Source organism: Bos javanicus, chromosome 5 (genome assembly GCF_032452875.1).
Source record: "Bos javanicus breed banteng chromosome 5, ARS-OSU_banteng_1.0, whole genome shotgun sequence".
NCBI lineage: Eukaryota > Metazoa > Chordata > Mammalia > Artiodactyla > Bovidae > Bos > Bos javanicus.
In genome coordinates, this window is record NC_083872.1 from 114,287,265 (window position 1) to 114,303,192 (window position 15,928).

Here is a 15,928-nt window from a genome sequence, read left to right on the forward strand (position 1 = left end):
GGCAGAGGTAGGGTTAAATAAAACCCAGGACTTCAGATTCTTGGAGAAGGAAATGGCAACCCACTCCAGTATTCTTGCCTGGAAAATCCCATGGATGGAGGAGCCTGGCAGGCTACAGTCCCTGGGGTTGCAAAGAGTCGGACATGACTGAGCAACTTCACTTCACTTAGGATTCTTAATTTGGAACTTTTTACCCTGCGGCTCAGAGTGTGAAGCTTCTGTCCACTGTTCTAATGTGTGTGTGGGTGTCACTGCTGACCACACCCTGGCTGAGCACCCACCAAGATGTCCACATCAAATGCGAAAGGTACTAAGATGCTCAGTGATGTTTCATTAACTACGTTCTGCTGACCTCTGGAAGAGGGTGTGTTTCCATTAAAGCTTATTCCCAGGATCACCATGTGTGGGTTGAGGGTGGGCTGGGCTAGAGATTTCTGAGGATGAAGGATGCATTTTCCACACTGGGGGTGAAAGAGGAGGGTGGGGAGGAGGGAGGCCAGAAGAGTGTCATCTTCACAGCAGACACAACGAGGTTTCCCTCTGCCAGACATAGGGAGGTCAGACCACAACCTGTGGGTCCCTCCTGTTCCTGTCTCCCTAAAGAGAGACGATGTAGGGCAGAGGACTCCCCAGGGATGCTGGTGGATCCGCCTGGGTGTGGGGGGGTCTCCCAGGAGGCACACTGGCCCCTCTTCCCGCCAGGGACTCCTGCTCATACGTTATCACTCTATTTGCTTGTGTCGTGTCTACCTTACTGACCAAAGGGCTGGAGTGACCACCCCCTCTGTCTGGCTCATCCCCAGCACCCCTCTTGTGGGGAGCGTGTGTGCAGTAAGAACCTGCTGAACAAGCAGAGGGGAGACACACAGGTGGGCTTCCAGTTTCCCTGGGCATTGGTGCTGGTCTGTGCAGCTTAAACACCAATGGAAATGAGCGCTTGGTGAGCAGCTGCCATCTGGGACGGGTGACTCCTGGGGGTGGTGTGCCCAATGACAGGGCGAGCGTGGAGGAGGGTCAGAGACCAGATGGCCCTTCTCAGGCCCCTCCTGGGCTGGCGGGCTGCTCTCTGGGGCTTTTCACAGGCAGGATCCACTCACAGGGGTCAGAATAGTCATTTTTAGAAGACTGTAAAAGCAGACCCGGCATCTTCTGAACTGGGCCCTGGACGGAGCAGATGCAAAGTGCCAGGCCCTGCAGCTCCCAGGCCGGGATGGAGAGCTGGGACAGCAGCAAGAGTGTCTACATCCAGGTGGCACACCAGGGTTGTGGCCACGGGCAAGTGAGCCGGCCCCCGCTGGGACCCCTGAAGGGCTCTTGAGGGCACCCAGTGGAATGCAGAGTGCCTGGCATGGCAGGACAGGACGGAGCAGGTGATGTCGGGGGCCTGTCCACCCCCCTTTCCCAGACCCATCCTCCCCGATCCCCCAGCACCTCGGCTGTAAGCCCACAGAGACTGACGGGTCACTGAAGCACTGGGGAGCAAGCCCTGACTGGAAGGACCCAGCACCGTAGGCTCTGCACTGGAACCCCTTCTTAGTTCTTCACCCGGGGGGAGGGTAGCCCAATGCATTGCAAGGAAGGTCACCTTTTTGTCTCTCCAACTGGAAGCACTGAGGCTTCTGACCATGTGTCTTACTGGAAACGGGGCGTCTGCCCACACCCTCAAGGGGGCAATGGGTTGATGGTGGGCAAAGGGCCCCACAGGCTCCCTAGAACACACTTCCCCGACCTCCCCAGCACCCTCAGCTCGATGAAGGGGGGCTCACCCAGGGCCCCCTCCCTGTCTCAGGGCTGTCAGGATGGAGCCCACAAGGCCCTGCATCGTGGTTGTCACCCTGCACTGCCCACAGTGCCAATCCCGGGAGGTTCTGGATGTGCCCCCACCCGGCCCCACCTCCAAACTCTTCCTCTGTACCAAGGACTCTCTGTCCGTTGTTAGCAATGGACAGAGCCTCCCCAATCCTCCACCTTGTCCTGGAAGGTCCCCGTCACCTTCCTGCTCTGAACCTGGCTTCCCCTCCGCCCCTCGAGTGGGCCTGTCTTCTCTCCCATTGACCATGCCCTGGGTCTACAGGGGAACCCCCTCTCCCCCCGCAACTTCTCTCCAAAACCTCCTTCCCAGGTCAGCAGAGTCCACCAGCCTTCCCTGCCGTGTCGGTCACCTCTAATCCTCCAGGTCACTGACCCTAATTCCTTAAGATTCAGGCTCTCAACTCACTGCTGCTGGTGACCTGAGTGACCAAACAGATGAGACCCTGATCCCCTAACCTACTGCCCTCTCCGATGACCTCCACCCCAGCTCAGCCCCACCTCTGGGGCACCCAACTGACCACATCACGTTCGGTGACCGCACCCCTTGCGAAACTTCAGCCGCCAGCCACAGCCTGACCTATGCCCCTTGACCTCTGCCCCTTCTCTTCCCAGCTCAGTGTCTGACAGCCCCCTGCCCGCCCTCTCCCTGTCCTCAGCTGCTCAGACCTGCTGCTTCCATGTCCTGCCCCCTCACCTGGCGAGCACCCCACCCAGGGCGCTTCCATGCTCTGCCTACCCTATGCCTCGTCTGGATAGCAGATGTGCTGGAAGATACAACCAACCAGCCAGCTGGTCACCCTTCAGGCTTGTGACCACCCTGCCCAGGCCCCTAGTGCTGCTCTCATGGACTCACCTCCTGTGCTCCTGGGGCTGCACACTTACATCCACACAGCAGCGGCGCTACCCACCAGGGTATCGGAGCACGGGTGTAAAGTTCACAACTATTTCTTCACTCTTTTCAAATGTTAAGTGAGGGGCTTCCTCGGTGGCTTAGCGGTGGAGAATCTGCCTGCCAATGCCGGGAACGCGGGTTCGACCCCTGCCCCAGGAAGATCCCACATGCCACGGGGCAACTAAGCCCATGGGCCACAACCATGGAGACCGAGCCCTAGAGCCCGGGAGCTGTAGCCACTGAGTCCACGAGCCATGACTACTGAATCCCGAGCACCCCAGAGCCTGTGCTCCCCAAGAGAAGCCACCACAGTGCGAAGCCCGAGCACCCTGCAGCTGGAGAGTGGCCCCCACGTGCAACTGAGAAAAGCCCGCTCAGCAGTAAGGATCCAGCACAGCCATACGTAAATAAAAGTATTTTTTTAAAAATTAAAGAAATGAAATTGTTAAATGTATGTTTAGACTTCACAGAAATAGTTAATGCGACCCTAACAGCTTCAGTCCTTGGGCTTGAGTGCTATTTCCTTCTTTTCTTAGGCCCCCTTCCCCAGCCCACACCTTCTGCGGCAGTGGTGCCCATGACAACCCCCTACGGAGTGTTCCTCTACACTTCCTGCCCTGTCCACTCTCGGACCAGCCGTCACATGCGGAAATGCCAGCCACACCGGGGGAGGGGGCATGGCGACCACCGCCGGTGTCACACGGATCACACTGCACACCCTTCCTGCAGCTCCTCCCCCGGCCTTCCGGCCCCAGCACGGCCCCACCTGAGTCCTTCCAACGTCCACTCACCCTTCCACCTTGAGAACGAGTCGGACCCGCTCAGCCACTGCCCTTCTGATGGGTTCTCACTTTCCCCCACTTTATGGCGCTATCAGGGGCCACGTAACCCTCCGAGCCTTTGTTTCCATATGTGTGTAAAACGGAGCCAGTGACGACCTTCACCTCACAAGGCTGCTGGGAAACGAGCTGTGACGACAGGGGTCAGGCCCTAAATGCTGTGTGCCCTCCTCTCAGCTGTATTATCCCCATCGAAAGGTGTGCACCAGGTTCCCTTGGGGCTCAGGCAGTAAAGAACCCGCCTGCAATGCAGGAGACCCAGGTTCAAATTCTGGGTAGGGAAGATCTCCTGGGGAAGGGAATGGTAAAACATTCCAGTATTCTTGCCTGGAGAATCCCCTGGACAGAGGAGCCTGGTGGGCTACTGTCCACAGGGTCTCAAAGAGTTGGGCACGACTGAGCGAGTAACGCTTTCAAAGGTGTGCAGACTGAGCTCCTCAGTGTCACACGGGTCTCAGGGGTGGGCCAGACGTGGCCAGTCACTGCTCCATGGTGAGTGACTAGCTCCGCCCTGACAGCTCACCTGGCCAGTGCTCTAATATTTCCCATGCACTAGACTGAGACAGGACAGAGGCCTGGTTCAGCACCCAGCACTCATCGGCAACAAGGCCTTTCCCACAACGTCAAAAGGCAACATACTCTACCCGATAAGGCGAGTTCACATGCGCCTAGAACATCCAGGTTGGGCCCTGGCACACCCCCCACCCCACGCCCCAATCTGACACTCACGCAGCCAGCGGCACAAACCCACAAACTCACAGGATTTCATAATTGCCGAGGACTTCCTTTGGGGGTGACTTGTTCCATTTACAGTCTGGAATTTCACCGTTAGGGACCGCGATGTTGAGGGTGTCATTGATCAGATTGTACTTAAGGATTCGGTCGTTGGCAGTGCTGGAGGTGAGGGACGGGGATGCGTTTACCTGCAAGAGGGGAGGAGACAGACCACGCCCTTCAGCTGGGCCACCTACCCACCCTGGAGCGCGGGTGAGCAGGGCCGACGCGAACACTGGCCACCCCACAGCGCAGGTAAGGAGGTTGCTTTACACTGTCATACCTAACACCTTCAGGAAGCACTTTCTGATCTATTTCCTTAGGTGGAATGTAACTTAGGGAATTCTCTGGCAGTCCAGTGGTTAGGACCTGGCACTTTCATGGCTGGGATCCCAGGTCAGGGAACTAAGATCCCACAAGCTGTGCGGCTCGGCCAAAAAAAAGAAAATAATAATCATAATATTATTTAAAGACGGGATTAGGAACAGAACCTACAAATCAGTCACCACACAAATAAAAATCTTAGGTCAACGTCCACCACGAACATAACTTCAGTGTCTACCTGTGTGGTGAGCTCCACCCTCAGCATGGAGAGCTGCCCAGAGCTTTGCTGGGATCAGTGACCCAGTGACCCTGACCAAGCAGCATCGCAGGCTGAAGTAAAAGGAAGTGCACCCATGCGCTGCCTGACCAGCAAAGCAACATTCTGAGCAGAGGAGAAGCCTGTCCAGCAAGTGGAAAGTTAGTTCCAGAGGCCTCTGGGAAGGTAAGCAAAGTCACCAAGCACAGACATTCACTCTGCGGAGAGTCCCACGGGCCCTCGGTCAGCGCCTATTGACTCTTACTTTGCACATAGTTGTAACGACCTTGGCGGGCTGCTTTCTCAGGCCTTGGAGGGAAGAGGCAGCAAATCTGAAAGTCATTCAGGTTCCTCCCCCGAATGGTCAGACCATGTGTCTGTGCTGCCAGCGAGGCAGCTGGTGTGTACAGTGGCAGGGGAGGTGCAGACCTCGGGTGCCCTGGATGTTACCACTGTGCTTTATCAGGCCATCCTGCGATTCTCATTACAAACAGGCTACAGTTCAGATCTGTTATATTATCTTAGCAATAACCTTCACGTTGAGATTCTAGTTCATCAAGGAAAAATTGACTTCCATTGAAGTTACATAAAATGGAGAAACTTCATGTAGACGGAAATGAGTTTGAGCAAGCTCTGGGAGTTGGTGATGGACAGGGAAGCCTGGCATGCTGCAGTCCATGGGGTCACAAAGAGTCAGACACGACTGAACGACTGAAACGAAGACGGAGGAAAAGAAAATATAAATTATTTTATGTCTGTAGATAAGACTGACTTAACTATTTTTCTGCAGGTGTGTTAAGTTGCTTCAGTCCGACTCTTTGTGATCCCGTGGATTGTAGCCCGCCAGGCTCCTCTGTCTGTGGGATTCTCCATGCAAGAATACTGGAGTGGGTAGCCATGCCCTCCTCCAGGGGATCTTCCCAAACCAGGGATCAAACCCGCCCCTCTTACATCTCCTGCACTGGCAGGCAAGATCTTTACCACTAGCGCCACCTGGGAAGCCCCGCTATCTCTCTACATGTACATATGTCTACACACACACACACACACACAACACACATACCACTTTCTCTTATAACCTGGCTCTCCTGGCAGCTTCTCGGGAGGTCCTCACTTTCCCCTCACGATGACTTGCTCTGGAGACTCAGCTTTGGCTGGAAACAGCCTGAGCTAAAGGGCAGGAGCTGCACCCACCTGGTGGGTCACACAAGGCTCACACAAGGAGATGAGTGGGCAGAGCGGACACCTGCCCTCTCACTGCCTGCCCGGCCCCATGCCCCTCTCCCTGGCAGCAGAGCAAAGCAGGACCACCCAGCAAGGTGGGCTCTGTGTCCGGGCCTTGATGGACATGCCAGCCCCTCCCCCACCACCGCTGTCATCAGGAAAAGGGCACACACACACACCCTCTTTCTAGAACAGCCATCACTACATCCTGTCTGCGCCTTCAGATGGGCAGATAAGTCCACTTTCAAACTATGCCTTTGTCCCCAGAGTATGGTGTTCCTTATCTCTGGACAGAACACCGTTGCCTCCCAGGACTTCCGGGGCTGTGAGCGCCCTTCCTGAATGGGAATAGTGTCCTCCAAGAGGATGTTTGGGGCCTCCGGAGCTGGACTCACCCGGAAGGACCCATCTGGAAGGGGGACAAAAATTAAAAAAAAAATAAAGTACTTCCGGGGAATTCCCTGGTGGCCCAGTAGTTAGGACTCCAAGCTTCCACAGGTTCGATCCCTGGTCAGGGAACAAAGATCCCTGCAAGCTGCACAGTATGGTAAAAAAAAAAACAAACAAACCCCAAAATGGAAGTGGAACCACAGGCTGTGGCACTGTGGGCTGGGCTTGCAGGAGGTGGTTGACGGTAGTGTGCACATTTCCCAGCCATCAGCAAACCCTCAGACCTGAGCATCTGTCCTCATCCTTCTGCCCTCGTCTCCACCCACCCTGGCCTGGGGCCTCAGATTTGGGGCCAGGCAGGAGCGCAGGGAGGCCGTGAGGTGACCAGGCGCAAGGTCGTGGGACACGGGTACCTCGATCAGCCAGGGCTTCAGCTTGTCATCGATGATGATGTCGTAGCCGTAGCACTCGAAGCAGTGCTTGTCATTGTTCATCACGGGCTGCGGGGAGAGGACCGTGGTTAGAGCCAGCGTCGGGGGGCCCGGCTGAGACCCCTGACATTGTGGACACGTGGCATGTCACGGCAGCAGGGCCCTGCGTGTGGGACCAGCGGCTGAGACCAGCGGCTCTCTGCCTCCCTCTTCTTTGCCTCGCTCCCTCTCCCTGCTCCTCCCGTGGGGCTCCAGGGTGGACATTCCCCTCAACCTCAGATAGGGCATTCGGGAAGCAACCACTATGTCTCATTCATCAGAGGCTCAACAACCAGCAATGAAGGTCTCCACCAGCACAAGACTGTCCTGACACACACACACTCGCACACACATGCACACGCACACACACACGCATGCAGACACATGCACATGCACACACACACACATATACACACATGCATGGACACACACATACACGCACACACACACTATACTCACATGTACACATACACACAGAGACACACACAGATGCACACATGCACACACATACACACGTGCATGCAAACACACACATATACCCACATGCACACACACAGAGACACAGACACACACAGACATACACACGCACACATGCATGCACACACAGACACACACACACACATATATACACAGACATGCACGCACACACGCACAGGGCCCACCAGGCTGCCAGTCCCTTCACAGGCCCCTTGGGATGCAGCTTATGAACCTCTGTTCTCTGTGACTAAAGTCAAATCCGTTTACTTAACATTTTTGGATCCTCTTCTCAGTTTTTAATTTCACTTCATAAACTATTCTCCAAGTGTATAAAAAGCCCACCAGCTGCTTGCTTACAACACAGACTCCATGCTGCCTGAATGAGACCCTCTGGGAGAAGGCCAGCAAACACTGGTGCTCCCCGGGGTTGTCTCTGCACCGCACAGCGAGGGAGAAACACAGACACGACCGTGAGGACCCTGAGGGCTTCTTATGTGGCAGTGGGTGCCTGGACTCTACTTAGTACGCTCAATTCAGAACAGGAAACGAAGCCCAGTGCAGCCCCACTTGGAGGAGAACCAGGCTGGGGGGCGGGCTGTTTCATCACATGGAAATCTAGTGGAACCACTGCCTTTCCACTGAATTCTGGTGTCCTGACCCGGATACTGCCCACACCACAGTCACAAAAAGCCTCTGCAGAATAGGAAGTCACAACCCTCTGTCATCTCCCAGACCCGCTGTCTCTGGCCCTCTGAGCATCCTGCCCCCAAGCTGTGGCTCCCAGCTTCTCCATCATGTCCCATGTCCCGTGTCCTGGGTCTGGGTCCCCCTGGGTGGTCCTTGCCCCCGCACCACGCCCTTCTCACAAGGTACTGCAGCCGCCCGTGTCCCTATCTCTCCCCTAAATTCCCGGAAGGCAACACACTTGGTAAAAACAAGGAGACATCCTAAATGAATAAAAATGGAATAAATGAATCCCTGCTCCCCAGATCCTCAGAGCCTTGGAAATGCCACAGCTTTTCAGCTCTGGAGCCCAAAGTGCAGGAGGAGACCCTCAGGCACCTGAGGATCCCTGTGCCAGGGGAGCCGGCTGACCACCCGGGGTCAGGGCACAGGCGTTCTTGATCAGACAGCCAATGATTTCTCAGAGCTCTGCCAGCCAGGGGGACTGAAGCCAGCCAGGAAGGAGGTGGAGGAAGCTGGTTTAACCAGGCACTAAGACGCCCACATCACCTGTGTTACAGCCTGGCTTGAAATCTGAGTCCAGGACTCCACACACATCCCCACTGTGACCCTCACCCAAGTGTTGAAGTTCAAGACATGGCTTCCGTGGGGTAAGAGACGTGGAGCATGGCCCCTGAGATGTCTTTCTCCAACAGTGGAAGAGTAAGGTCTTCCCTCGCCCCCGTTCTTTTTCTCCCCTGTCGAGTACACCCTGTGAGCCCGAGACGCAGACAGGAGGAGCTGGCAGGGCTCTGGAGCGCTTGGTGAAACAGGAAGAGCTCGATTCAAGACACGGGAAAGCCAAGGTGTCCACCAGAAGCACCATTTTCCATCCATAATTTTCTTTACCAGGCTGTTTCAACAAAGCTTTCCACACATGGGGAAACAGTATAAACTGTCATTTTCCGAGATAAAATGGGAGTCGGGGGTCCTCCCTGGTGGTCCAGCAGTCCTCCCAATGCAGGCAGCCCGGGATCGATCCCCGGTCAGGGAACGAGAGCCCACGTGCCGCAACTAAAAGATCTTGCCTGAGGCCGCTAACACCCAGCCCAGCCAAACAGATACATTTTGCTTTAAAAAAAAAAAATGAGAGAGGGGATTCCCTGGCGGTCCAGTAGTAAGGACTCCGTGCTTTCACTGCTGTGGGCCTGGGTTCAGTCCCTGGTTGGAGAACTAAGATCTCACGGGTCCTGTGCCCTGGCCAAAAAAAAAAAAAAGAAAAGAACGGGGGCGGGGGAAGACCTTACTCTTCCACTGAGAAGATTGCACATATGTATTTTCACACATATTCACCTCGCTGCCAAGCCCATATCACACTTCCTCCAAGAGCTCATCTCCCCACGTTTCCGAGCCCGGGGAGTGAAGCTCTGTCCGCGGCCCCTCAACCCCCGGTGTGTGGGCGCGTACTCGCCTGCCCACCAGCTTCTGCACTAGAATGAGCAGCCTGCGCGCTGGTGCTGCAAGGTGTATTCTTTACTTTTCCTTGGAAAACAGATGCGCACCTGCTTTAGGACAGTAAAACAAAACACAAAAACTCCAAACCAGCCAACAGATAGGAGACATGAGTGAAAAGAAGAGGGGACTCTCTCCCGCCCTAAATGTCTATGAAACAGCAGAGCAGGAGGCCTAAAAACAAGGAGGCTGCTGAAAAGTCTATCTCCAAAGCTTCAGCTTGTGACAAAGGCTCACTCTCCACTCAGGGGGAACAGAAGAGCCAGGGGTGATGGACGTCAAGGGGTCCTGGCCCGTCTGGGGAGGTCCCAAGGCCGTGGCTGCAGGAGATAAGGCCGTAAAGACCGGTGTTTTTAGCGAAAGAGCCACAAGTACCCCCCAATCCCAAACCATTCCCGGGTTTGCGCTGTCTCCTCGCTCTCTCTGCTCCTAGGGCTCCCGCCCACCCCCGCAGCCCCCCGCAGGGCTCACCGCCACGGCCTTCAGGGACTGCACGATGATCCAGTGGATCTCGTCGAACAGCTTGCTGGTCACCTCCTTGCCTCGGGTGCTCTCCAGGTAGAGCCGCAGGTTGTTCACGGTCCACTTGCCCCCGTGGATGTGGTTGTAGTCCTCCTGGTCACGGAAATGAGGGGGTGGGGTGCGGGGCAGGTAAGGCACCCAGGGGAACCCAGCGCTTGTTCTCACCCTTGAGCATTTCCTGGGGCCCTCCCCTGTGGGGGGCGGGCACATAGGGACAAGGCACATGGGCTGTGCCCCTTGGGGATCTGGGATGCATGTTCTTAAAACACAGTCATCCCTGGGTATCCGCAGGGCACAGGTTCCAGGGCTCACTCAGAATCCAAAATCCCTGGATGCCTAAATCCCTTACACGAAACAGCACAGCATTTGCACATAACCTACATACATCCTCCCATCTCCATGTCCTTTAAATCACCTCTAGATTACACATCGGGCTTCCCTGGTGGCTCAGGGGTAAAGAGTCCACCTGCCAAGGCAGGAGACACGGATTTGGTCCTTGGGAAGATCCCCTGGAGAAGGAAATGGCTACACAGTCCAGTATTCTTGCCTGGGAAATCCCCCGGACAGAGGAGCTTGGTGGGCTATACAGTCCATAGGGTTGAAAAGAGTCAGACATGACTAACAACAACATCCCTAAGAGAAATCATAGGAAAAACTAGGCCAACTGTCCAGAAGTACCTTTCCTTTTCCAGGCACAGATTATTTGTACCATCGAGAAAAATGTGCTTACTTAAAAAAAAATTCTAGAGGCCTGTTTTGCACTTTATGCAAAACACTGACATATGCACAGATATATACAACACGAGTACACATCTGTTTGGGGGCCTGTAGGAACGTTATCTTATCAGAATGATCTCACAGCACTGTTTTCCTATCAACTTGCAAAACTGTGCATTTCAAGACCTGGCCCTGATCTCTGATCTCCTTCTCTTGCTCATCTTCCACCATGGGAAACCCTCCAGCAGTCAGGATGAATCTAGCCTCCTGGCGGGCACTCCCAGGGCAGCTCCGAGGTCTCCTGAACTTCAGTTGCAGGCAGTCCTTTGCAGTCGGCCCCTCTGGCTGGATTCTGAGCCTCCCGAGAGCAGGGACTGTCTTGCCACCCTGGTACGGAGTGCAGGGTGGCACTCTGCACCCAGGAGCCCCCGGTGGACACGTAGACACACTGCCTCATTCGCAGCCTTTCTGTGTTCCATGTAACATCAGTTCTCTCTGCAGTGCTAAACTAGAGCCACACAAGGCTGAAACTGAGGTTTCTTGGAGTAAGCACTTTTTTACGTTAAAAAGCAAAGCCTTGACAATTAGGATCAATGTGGCAAGTACTGCTGCGTCTGGACGTGGAGAGACGCCAGACTGACTGTACTGCCTCCGCTCTCTTCTTCTGCCATTTTAAACGAATGGTTTCTGGGACCTCCCTGGCAGTCCAGTGGTTAAGACTGCGCGCTTCCATTGAAAGGGATGCAGGTTCGACCCCTGGTCGGGAACTAAGATCCCACATGCCAGGTGGTGGAGCCAAAAGAAAAAGAATCATTTCTGTTCCTTATTGACGGAAATAGTGACCTAGTGACTGATGTCCTGAGGAGGCTCATCAGATGAGACCACCCTCCCAATTTCAGTCTGGCACCCCCAGGTCGAGGCGTCTTTGTAGGTCAGCCACTGTGCACTGTCCTAGGACATAAAACGGACAAGAGGTCAGTCACTGTCATTCCCCAGCTCCGCCCAGACCTCAGGGAACGTGCTACTTGGCTATGAAGGGTCTGTCGTTGCTTAGCTATCCCCCAGATGCTCGTAAGTTCTGTGCTGTGTCACTTGAAAGGTCACTTTCCCCTTCTTGTGAGTACGACATCTCGGCCGTGTCACCCCACCTCCTCTGTGAACCTTGTAACGATGCTGCTCTTGGAAAAACCTGATGGGCAGGTGACGTGGGGTCGGCCTCACATGGAAGCCACTTGCCACCCTCAGGGACAGGTGGCCGTGGCCACATCATTTCACGACCAGCAAGGTAAAAACCAGGGCTGCTGTTTGAGAGCGAGGCTGGGTGACTTGCCCAGGTTACACAGCAGGTGAGTGATGGACATCGGATTGAGCCCAAGCGGGTCTGACCAAATTCTTCAGTACGGTTACTCAGAAAAGCTTGTTTTCGATCAATATTTACCCTCTTTCTGCTCCAATTACAGAAAAAGACCAGGGTATTCAGGCTTCCATTCAAGCAAGATACAAGTAGAAGAGGGTCTTTCATAGAGAAATGAGACCTTTGGGACTTGTTTGCCAGGACTGGGTCAGAGCCTGGGTATAGCGCCCCGTGTCCCAGCCTTCACTGGCCACTCCAGGGCCCTCTCTCACCAGCACCCTCACTCGGGGCTCCAGCCGCCTTGACCACTTTCAGCTTCTGCAATGCTCCTTCCACACGGACTGTGCCCTCTGCTAGAATGTTCTTTCTGCACGTCCACCTGGGGAACCCCTGGCTCAGACTTCAGGTGTCTGCTCAAGCCTGCTTCTGCACAGCAGCCTCTGGCCAGCTGGCCCCCAGGATCCTTCATTCCAAGCTCCTCCAGCTCTGAGTCTCTACCTTCAGAGCACACAAACCGTTTGTGACACATTCCTCCACACGACTACTGGACAGCTATCTCCCCCGGAAGGCTCTGGGCTCCATGAGAGCAGAGATCAGGGGAATTTGATCCCTTGTGTGAGTGTGTGCTCAGTCGCGTCCAACTCTTTTTGACCCCGTGGACTGTAGCCTACAGGGCTCTTCTGTCCATGGGATTCTCCAGGCAAGAATACGGGAGTGGGCTGCCATTTTCTCCTCCAGGGAATCTTCCTGACCCACAGGATTTGATCCACATCTCCTGCATCTCCTGCCTTGCAGGCGAATTCTTTACCGCTTGAGCCAGCAGGGAAATGTATAAAGACAAGGCCAGCTGGTGGTTGTGTAAGACCTGGAGCTCTGTGGGCAAACTATAGGTTTAGGATTTTGTTGAGGTGATGGTGGTGGTTGTGGTTTAGTCACTAAATTGTGTCTGACTCCTGTAACCCCATGGACTGGAGCCCACCAGGCTCCACTGTTCATGGGATTTCCCAGGCAAGAATACTGGAGTGAGTTGCCATTTCCTTCTCCAGGGGATCTTCTGGGCCCAGGGATCAAACCCACCTGTTTTGCATCTTCTGCATTGGCAGGTGGAATCTTTACCCTTGAGCCGCCTGGGAATACTGCCCATCACTGTAGCCCTTAGCATGGGGTTAACCCAGGGAGGTGCTCAGTGAGTGAATGACCATGCATGAATCCTCTCCTATAATCCTCCCAACAGCCATAAGGTGATAATATTATCTCCTTTTACAACTGGAGAGACTGGGGCTCTGACACTCAGTTAACTTGCCCCCAAGGTCACAGAACTAGAAAGACAGTAATAATATTACCTCCTTTCATAGCTGGAGAGACTGGGGCTCTGACACTCAGTTAACTTACCCCCAAGGTCACAGAACTAGAAAGACAGGGCTTGGACAAGGGATTTTCTTTCTCCAAGTCCCCCACCCTGACACAGGCTGGCACTCGGCTTGGGCAACCAAACTGGATACCCGGGGCTCCCCTTCATCAGTGCCAGGGCATCTTGACTCCAACTCTTCTACCCACCCACCCTGTCCTGCAAAGAGAAAAAACAAAGAAACCCATGAAATCAGTCCACTTCCTTAAGCTTAGTTGAAAAGAAATCCTTACCCCGTGTTTCTGGATGGCGACATTGGTGAGATGGACAAACATGTTGTCCAGCTCGCTGGTACTTGGGGTGTACTTCACGGTGCAGAAGCGGCAAAATCCAAGTTTATACCTAGGCGGGAATTTGGATTAACTCAATGCTCTGAGGACAAGCATAAACAAAATATCACGCTTTTTTGTCTTAAAAGAGCTGCCAACATGGATGTACCTAGAGATGGTCATACTGAGTGAAGTTAAGTCAGACAGAGAAGGAGAAATACCGTATGACATCCCTTATATGTGGAATCTGAAAAGAAATGATACAAATGAACTTACTTACAAGACATAAAGAGACTCGCAGACTCAAGAGAAGCAACTTATGGTTGTCAGGGGTCGGGGGAAGGATGGGGGAAGGAATAGTTAGGGGGTTTCAGATGGACATGTACACGTTGCTATATTTAAAATGGATAATCAATAAGGACCTACGGTATAGCACAGGGGACTCTGATCAAATGTTATATGGCAGCCTGGATGGGAGGGGCGTTTGGGGAGAATGGATACATGTATATGTATGGATGAGTCCCTTCACTGTTTACCGGAAACCATTACAGCATTATTAATCGGCTATGCTCCCATAAAAATAAAAAGTTTAAAATAAATAAACATATAAATAAAGACCAAAAAATTGCAAAAAAAAAAAAAAGAGTTGCTTTTCGTTTTGACCTTTTAGAAGAGTTGCCTTGTAAAATTTTTATGGTTCTTTTTATATAAGGAGTTTATTAAGATATAATTTATATGCCATAAAACTTATCCACTTAAAGTGTACAACTCAACGGTTTTGGGGTTCAGAGTTGTGCAACAATCACCACTACACTCCAAAAGGCGTGTCACTGCGTCACTCCAGAAGGAAGCCCTGTGACCCTCAGCAGTCACTTCCCAATCCCAGGGCTGGGCAAACGCCAAGCTACTTTCTGTTCCTACAGTTCTGTCTATTCTGGGCATGGTGTAGAGACGGAATTGTACAACACGTGGCCTTCTGTGTCTGGTTTCCTTCTCGAGTATGTTTGCAAGGTTGCAGAGAGTGGCTTCTTGTTTTGAGGATTCACATCACTGTCAAAGTCACCGTCTTACTCAACATGGACCATGTGCCAGGCACTGCAAGTTCGGGGAACTTGACCAACGACCAACCTAACAACCCTTGCCAGGGTCCTGAGGAGCAGGAGGTGTCGTGTCAAATCGGTCTTTTTTTTTTGGCCGCACCTCGTGGCTTGCAGGATCTTAATCCCTGACCAGGGATCGAACCCGGGTCCCCTGCAGTGGAAGCACTGAGTCCTAAGCAGGGGACTGCCAGGGAATTCCCAAAGCACAGTTTTAAGGAGGGAAACAACCCCTCAGCTCTTACATGTAGCAGCGCAGCGGGCGGTACGTAGACACCAGAACGTACAGGCGCAGGTCGAACTTCCTGCCGCCGATTAGTAACGGGTTGTTAATGTACAGAGAGATCACGTAGGCTTCCTTGGTGGACTGAGTCACAAACCTGGGTGCAGCAGAGAAGGCTGAGCTTAGATGCAAACACCAGAGGGCTTTAACAGGGAACAGACCTGAGGGTGCCAAGCGGGAGGGGGGTCAGGGAGGGATGGATGGCGAGCTTGGCATCGGCAGCGGCATTAATATTATATACAGAATGGATAAACAAGGTGCCACTATAGCACACGGGGACTGTAGTCTATAGCCTGTGATAAACCATCATGGAAAAGAATATGAGAAAGGATATATATAACTGAGTCACGTTGCTGAACAGCAGAAATTAACACAACATTATAAACCCGCCTTATTTTAAAAGACCAGAGACCCTTAGTTGGCTGGTGACAAGCTTGCTGCCTCTCATCAAGTGAGAGGCTGGTTTGTGGGGAGAAAACAGGGGCTGGGGGGTGGGGGCAGTATCCATGGAGGAACCCCCGGGGGCTGGCACTATGCAGTCAGACTTCAACGCAGGACACGAGGTGGCGTCCCTGCCATTCCTGGGAAATCCTGACATCGCCCACCCCTAAAGGACGGCACCCACGGTCCAGGCATTCCCCAGCA

The 15,928-nt window shown here is 53.6% G+C and overlaps 1 protein-coding gene across 10 annotated transcripts in view; it reads right to left on the reverse strand.

Annotated features, from left to right (window-relative positions):
- Window positions 1-15,928, reverse strand: part of TTLL1 (TTL family tubulin polyglutamylase complex subunit L1) — a 35,185-nt gene that overhangs the window by 1,089 nt on the left and 18,168 nt on the right. For 7 of the 10 annotated variants that reach the window (XM_061418775.1, XM_061418774.1, XM_061418773.1 and 4 more), the window contains 5 exons: window positions 15,246-15,380; window positions 13,868-13,976; window positions 10,105-10,248; window positions 6,925-7,011; window positions 4,303-4,466 (listed from right to left, as the gene is read on the reverse strand). In XM_061418775.1, the coding sequence (XP_061274759.1) occupies window positions 4,303-4,466; window positions 6,925-7,011; window positions 10,105-10,248; window positions 13,868-13,976; window positions 15,246-15,380 (639 nt within the window). Of the gene's footprint in view, window positions 1-4,302; window positions 4,467-5,393; window positions 5,609-6,924; window positions 7,012-10,104; window positions 10,249-13,867; window positions 13,977-15,245; window positions 15,381-15,928 lie in introns of those variants that run through there. The other 3 variants (XM_061418779.1, XM_061418777.1, XM_061418780.1) reach the window with 3 other exon arrangements.